At 34.9% G+C, this 7,009-nt stretch overlaps 2 protein-coding genes across 3 annotated transcripts in view; one reads left to right on the top strand and one right to left on the bottom strand.

Annotated features, from left to right (window-relative positions):
* LOC107559226 (aquaporin-8-like) overlaps positions 1-1,746 on the top strand; it is a 1,964-nt gene extending 218 nt beyond the window's left edge. The window contains exons 2-5 of the mRNA XM_016242974.1: positions 971-1,097; positions 1,170-1,384; positions 1,453-1,587; positions 1,704-1,746. Of these exons, the coding sequence (XP_016098460.1) occupies positions 971-1,097; positions 1,170-1,384; positions 1,453-1,587; positions 1,704-1,746 (520 nt within the window). The remainder of the gene's footprint in view (positions 1-970; positions 1,098-1,169; positions 1,385-1,452; positions 1,588-1,703) is intronic.
* A 1,501-nt stretch (positions 1,747-3,247) lies between these two features.
* cbx8a (chromobox homolog 8a (Pc class homolog, Drosophila)) lies at positions 3,248-6,816 on the bottom strand. 2 transcript variants are annotated; one of them, XM_016242998.1, is made up of 6 exons: positions 6,658-6,816; positions 6,477-6,520; positions 6,002-6,067; positions 5,842-5,908; positions 4,909-5,699; positions 3,248-4,707 (listed from the first exon to the last, which is right to left on the bottom strand). In XM_016242998.1, exons 1-5 carry the CDS (start codon positions 6,724-6,726, stop codon positions 4,929-4,931), a joined length of 1,017 nt encoding a protein of 338 aa, XP_016098484.1. In that variant the 5' UTR covers positions 6,727-6,816; the 3' UTR covers positions 3,248-4,707; positions 4,909-4,928. The 2 variants fall into 2 exon arrangements, with proteins under 2 accessions (XP_016098484.1, XP_016098483.1); XM_016242997.1 differs by having other exon boundaries at positions 3,248-5,699.
* Positions 6,817-7,009: the final 193 nt, after the last annotated feature.

The raw sequence follows: 7,009 nt of genomic DNA, 5'->3' as shown, positions 1-7,009 counted from the left end.
ATATATATATATATATATATATATATATATATATATATATATATATATATATATATATATATATGTATGTACTGTATATGTGTATGTATATGTGTGTGCGTAAAATTATTATATATATATAATTTACAAATGTATATGTTAAAATAAATTACAAATAATATTTTCACACGCACACATATATATATATATTATATATATATATGTGTTTGTGTGTGTAAAAATATTATATATATAATTTACAAATGTATATATTAAAATAAATTACAAATAATATTTTTCATATTAACACACCTTATGATGTAATATATAGCCTAATAAAATACATATTTTTCTTAAATATATTTTACATGTTGTTACATTATATTAAAATACTATATATTGCTATATAACAAATAAAATTCAATACATTTTAAAACTACATATATAATTATATATGTATATAATTATCTATAATTATCAAATATGTCTAAATTACAAAGTCTGTTTTTATGTAAACTATATATATATAATTATAAGATATATTGTGAATTATATTTTATATTTATATATATATATTACAATTTATTTATTTTATAATAATTATTATATTTTTCATAGAATATTAATTCTATATTTTTTTTAGATGTATATATTTATGAAATTGTATTTTGCTTTTTAATTATATTAAATTAGATTTTCAATAAATAAAATTAATTATAAAGTTCTCATGTAATATAAAATAATCTTATATATCTAATATATATATAGATTAGTCAGGACTGTTAACCTCTTATATTTTCTTCTTATAAATACAGTATTAATCCACTGACCCCTGCAGTTTCACCAGGATGTGGCTTGCTAGATCTGGTCTGGTCTAGTCTGGTTTCTCCAAAGGTTTTGTCCCAGTCCTGAGCATACCCTAGAAGTTGCCTTGGATAAAAAGCATCTTATTGATGAATAATGCAATGATTTAGTTTTTCTTCGGACACAGTGGTTCACATTTCAATCCAGCATTCACCATAGCTGTCCTCCTCTGTGGTGGAATAGAGCTGAAAATGGTGGCGCTGTACCTGATCTCCCAGCTGACTGGAGGTTTACTTGGTGCAGTCATGGCCAACGTGAGTAAGATACATGCAGTTTTGAAACATTCAATTCAACGGATTCGACATGTCTTTCATGCTTGCTTTCAGGGAATGACCTCAAATGAGAAATATGCACAAGCTCAAGGTGCGGCATTTACGGTTCTCCAGGCTGATGAGCTTATTATGAAGGCGTTATTTGGAGAAATTGCCATGACGTGTCTAGTTACCATGGTGGTCTTACTGGGTGCAGTTAAAGCCAAGAGCAAAAGTCCTTTGGTTCCATTTTTGGTGGGCTGCACAGTCATTATTAATATACTAGTGGGGTGAATTAATCGATTATGTTACACATAATTCCCTGTGTCTGGAGATTAATATCTTCTGTGGGTTACAGCGGTGATGTGTCTGGTACATGCTTGAATCCTGCAAGAGCGCTGGGTCCTGCAGTGCTGACCAACTACTGGACTCACCACTGGGTTTACTGGGTGGGACCCATTACTGGTGGCCTTATCGCTGCTGCATTAGTCAGGTGAGACTATAGAGTCAAGCATTGTGAGTTCCATTGGAAGCACTGAAATCATCATTAATCAGCCGTTTATTATATTGCTCAATTTGACTGTTAATAAAGCCATTTTTTCCTTTCAGAATTTTGCTTGGTGACAACACCACCCGTCTACTGATGAAGTAACATCAGTACATCTTCCAAACGGATTTTCAATCATTATTTTCTTAATTCTCTGTCTTCTAAGTGCACAAGAATTTAACTTGTTCTAAACTATATGAAACGATTTGCCCATCAGTTATATTTCACTGCCAGCTATATCACTTAAATAAGAAGTTTAAGACAGTAATTTGTAAATCCTGCTATGTGAAGCTGGAAAGGGTTCAGGCTAGAAGGGATGCAGCAAAAACTACTGGGCGTGCGCACATCAATATAGTGTAATTTTTCTCATACTGTACAACAATAATTACTGTTTTTGCATTATTGTAAGGTTTAGGGTTGGCGTAGGTGTAGACGTTACTAAAACACAATCTAATAGGTAAGACATTTTAATTTATTGTTAGCTTCCGGGTTTTTGCTGCATCCCTTCTTCCCACAACCCGCAATACAGGGAAAGGATGTTCAGCTGATAATTTGAATTTTATATTTTAAAATAATGTCGAAAATGTAGGCTAAAGCAGTAATTGTAATCTAATGAAATCAACTATATTCACACTTTAATTTATACATTCATAGCTTTCTATTATTTTATGTTCATTCATGCACATTGCTATTGTAATTAATAAATAGAATAAACTCTTCAATACAAGTGAAAAGACTCTTTTCCCACATATTTGACAAGCTCAAAAAGGTTACTACATGTGTAAAAACAAGCCCATATATTTCTAATAAAAACTTAATGTGTTTGTTAACATGGATGGATTTAACACAGGTTATACATGAACACATTTTAGCTTTAAAAGCACCATGTCAAAGGTGATGACCCTGTCATATCTGTCACTCACTAGTTAGTTATAGAGGTTAGTCATCAGCTGAGTAAAAGAGGTGGACATGGGGACTATTGGCAACACTTTAAAACAAATTAAAGTACTCTAAAACAATTTAATAATGCATAAGAAATCATTATCTCATGCACATTAATAATAAACAATTTCAAATTCATTATATATATATAGGGCTATAAAGTTATAACTTATAAAGGAGTTAAGCTTGATATAAACTTGAAGGAATTAAACAATAGACCAATAATGTTGAATTATATCTATCTATCTATTTTCTGGGCGCACATTGAGCAAATATTGGTCGCAAAGTGCAAGTAACATAACTTTTTTTTTTCAGTAAAAGCAACATATAATTTTAATTTTACACTTCCGAGATTATGATTATGGGAATATACGTTCACTTTTTTAAATAGCGAATTCTCAATAATATAGGTGTCAAATATTAGGACATTTAAGCTGTCGGGACTAAAAAAACAAACCGTGTGACCCTAATGCGATAAGCTAAACGATATTCATCGCGGTGAAACAAATATAGCGCTTTTCTTTCAAAGGAAATACAAAAGGTAATTTAAAATGTCAAAACATTAGAATCAATTTCACATTTATTTCAGTAAGTGTTGAATTCTTAATGTTTCAGATGTTTATTTTTACATTTGAATTATAAAACATAAAACACAGATAGTCCGAAATGAAACCAATGAAAACATAGGCTACAAACACGGGGACAGTTGACACATTGAGCAGTCTGAATATTTAATTTGAAGCTAAAATCACAGTTTATCAGTGATAGATGGAATTAAAGGGATTATTAACAGGAATACGGATCTGTTGTATCAAGTTCATGGCGACATCTTGTGGCATTTGGTGGACTGAACTTCCTCAACAAGCGCTTATTACAGAATTTTACATTTCGATTTGAAATCACGCCCCACGTGAAACCAATTTTAGCCTTTGTATTTTTGTAATTACTGAAAAATATTGAGAATGCCTGATAGTGGGTTTTGTTGGCAGACATTAAGCGCCAGTATGAAATCATTTCTTTCTTTAGAGATCTTTAAAAATAGAAATACAGAAACTACAAATTCTTGTTCGCTATGACACTTACGGCAGTGCGGTGGCTTATTATTCTTAATGATAAAATGTATAAAATTGAATAACTGTATGTAATAATATTATGTGTAGCCTATCTTTATAATAGAAATAAGTTTAAACCGGAGTGAATATCTGAGCTACGACGAATGATTGTATTTGGCCAGCTTGTTTCCCGCCATTGAACAACTTGGAACACTTTTAAACAATTTTTTGAATGTAATTACAACAGCGTAGAAGTCTTTCAGGTGATTATTAAATCTTTTCCAAATATGCCGACATGCTGTTTAAAATATTATATATCGGTTTACCGTTTATTTAAGTCTTTGTTTACTGTCTGTAGTAAAAACCCGATTTAAAGGGCTTTCGGGTTTTAAAAAATGCGTTAATTAAATGATTTTACAAATGATAAAATGGCGCGTTTTTAATATGCGTGATCAATTTTGAATAAATTCTCCAGACATAGCTAAATTACACTTATTTTCGATGTGATACACATTGTTCTCTCTGCAAAAATACTGAACTCTTGTTTACTCTTGTAGACCGTTAATTAAACAGGTGGACATCATTTAAATGTAATAAAACGTTTTATTTCATCACTTAGGTATTCTGCAAGTTAGAAATGATTTGTAGCAATCAAACACGCTTTCGTTTGTGAAGGCGGAAAAGGATCGTAAAGCAGCTTCATATTGAAATGTTTAAATCCACAATTATGTTCAACAGAACAACGAAAAATAACGAAATACGAATCTAAACCATAAATGCTTGTGCCTTATATATTTAGGCCTACAACGGGTTTAATTATACATGTAGCTTATTTCCCTTCACTCTTTTTAAAGGGTGTGCTTTCATACGGACTACCGTTTGGACCTTCAAATATATACAAAATCTAATCAGAAAAATACCGCAAGTTCATAAAAGAGGGACTAAATGTCCCTTAAAAGGTGCATTAAGTTGAAACATTAATAATGGGTTAACAGCATCTATACCTACATTCATAATGAAGCTGAAGAAGGCAAGCAAAAGAAGGAACCAACGGGTGTACCTTACATAAAATCTGGGAAATAGAAAAATAAACTTAATTTTCATAGAAAATGTGAATGGAAATGAAAGCTAAACATAAACGATATTTTTTTTTTTGGCATTATGTACATAATTGCAAGACTTTACATTTATAGACTAGAAATGATATAGAAATGTAGGTTGTTTCTAATTTGATTACAGTATTTCATAGACACACACACACATACATACATACATAAACTAAAAATCCCATGATCATCTGTTTTCTTTGAAGAAACCTTTGTCTGTTGAACTCTCTTTTATGGTTACAGTCAAAGAGTTACTTGTTACGTCAGTAACAACAATTTTCTCCATATTCTTCAAACAAGGCAACCAGGACTGATCGGTTTCCTCTACAAAACTCAGAGACAGTTGCTCTCTGGCTTGATCGGTGGATCGAAATAGATGGTTTCTGGGAGGATGTTTCATCTTGGATTGCTTTATGGCACCACTTGAGCTGTCCTTCCGTCGATGTCCCAAAACACCAAGCCCAGCTTTTAAGATGGTGCCACCATGTGTGAACTTGACGTCACTTGACCTGCTTCCCATTTGCTTCTGAACGTGGCTGGATTCTGCTTGAAACTTTTGGGTTAAATGGATGCCATCACAGTTCGAGGTCTCTCCGGATCTCTCGGTTTTGGAAGGTCGATAAGATAACGGTTCATCTGCCTTTCTTCTAACACCTTCAGTGGATGAACCTCCTGGACGCAACTTTGGCTTTGGTCCTCGCTTTTTTGGTGAGCTGGCAAAATCCAGCGGCCGTTGTATCCCATGAGCCAGTGGGTCTCTCTCAAGGTCCGGTGGACGCACACGAACACTTTCGCCTCTGTTGATGGTGCTCGGTGGGAAAATCGTTGGCACGACTGTCCGCAGTCCCTCACGTGCTCTGGGCGTCACAACCGGTTCGGCTACTGGGAATGACACGTGCAAGTCTCGAGACATTTCCCGTCTGAACTCATAGTTTTTGCCTTTTGCTTTAGCTTTTGCCTATGAAAAAAAGTCAAATATAATTAAACAATCTAAGCACATGATACCATGGTTCCAATGCATTAAAGTGCAACAGAATTAAAAATAATAATAATAATAAATGCATTAAACATGCAAGTATGTATAGAAATATTTTTTTCACCTTCATTAAAAATGTTTCTGGTTTAGGTCCCCTCTTTTTTGGCCCATACATCTCCCTCTCACGCTCTCTGCAATAAAAAATGAAGAAAAGCTATTTTTAAACCTTCCAAAAATATTTAATTTCTCTACCGGAATTACAGAAATAACGAAGAAACGTTTACCTTTCTTCAAATGCAGCGAAAAGACGCTCATCCAGAATATTCTCCTCTGGTTCCCAGGTGCTGTATCTGCACCAATAATTGCACGCTCAATTATTCGCAAATCATAACGCCCAACATCATTTCAAAGTACAGTTTTCTTTTTACACATTTATTACTAATGCGTGCATTTTTATAACTTATTTGAAGAGATGTTGTATGCGCATGTATAATATCTATTGAAACATGTATAAACGGATACATATTCTGTGTATCAGTGTCTCCCCTCCCCCCCAATATAAACCGTATTAATCAGCTGATATTGCTTTTTGAATGTTTTATCTCGACTGTCTCCCGTCACTGGCCTTGTCAGCTAACGTTCACATGAGCCCCGTTACACAGTCCCCGCTTCAGCCGTGCTAACACTCAGCGAGCTCGGGGAGCCCCGCACCGCTCCTTCCGTAGCGACAACTGCCGTTAACGTGTCATTACCACTCACTTCTGAGACCAGCCTTTCCATTTGACCAGATACTCCATCCGTCCCTGCGGGTAAAAGCACAGGGAGACTCAAATTAGCAAGCTAACGCTGCTAGGCTAACCTACCGCGTATAAAATGTCACTTGAGCGAGCATCAACAAATAACGCCGAAGCCCCGACGAGCAGCCTGGGTGAGCACTTACTCTCCTTATGCGCCGTTTAATGATGGATTCGGCGGCGAAGACGCGCTCCCCGACGGCTGAGAGCTCCATGTTTACTTCAACCTCAGTCGCAGCTATTTTTCTCCTCAGCTCTCTGCCTCAATAATGCTGGCTAGCCCATAATACTCTATCCGAAGAGACGTCATCACGTTCTAAACTGTTGCCATGGCACCGCAGGACGGCGGTGGCTTGTGAGTGGAGCTGCGCTCGAGGAGGAGGAGTCAAACGGCGCCAAACCAGAATGTGATTTATGACCGCTGTTTTGGAAACAAATATGTTTATTTCGTCTACTAGTCTAGAGTAACTGCGGGTCAGGACTTTTTGATAAGTCCCC

Source organism: Sinocyclocheilus grahami, unplaced genomic scaffold (assembly GCF_001515645.1).
Source record: "Sinocyclocheilus grahami isolate Dianchi unplaced genomic scaffold, SAMN03320097.WGS_v1.1 scaffold679.1, whole genome shotgun sequence".
In the NCBI taxonomy this organism is placed as follows: Eukaryota; Metazoa; Chordata; class Actinopteri; order Cypriniformes; family Cyprinidae; genus Sinocyclocheilus; species Sinocyclocheilus grahami.
Note: the sequence above shows the minus strand (reverse complement) of the source record. Positions and strands in the feature narration are given on the sequence as shown.

Excerpts from the sequence above, each read along its gene's own strand:
- cbx8a (XM_016242997.1), bottom strand. The coding sequence starts at position 6,726 with ATGGAGCTCTCAGCCGTCGGGGAGCGCGTCTTCGCCGCCGAATCCATC. Across the intron at positions 6,521-6,657 it reads TTAAACGGCGCATAAGGAGA|GGACGGATGGAGTATCTGGT; the intron begins GTAAGTGCTCAC and ends TTTTACCCGCAG. Across the intron at positions 5,909-6,001 it reads TTCGCTGCATTTGAAGAAAG|AGAGCGTGAGAGGGAGATGT; the intron begins GTAAACGTTTCT and ends TTTTTATTGCAG.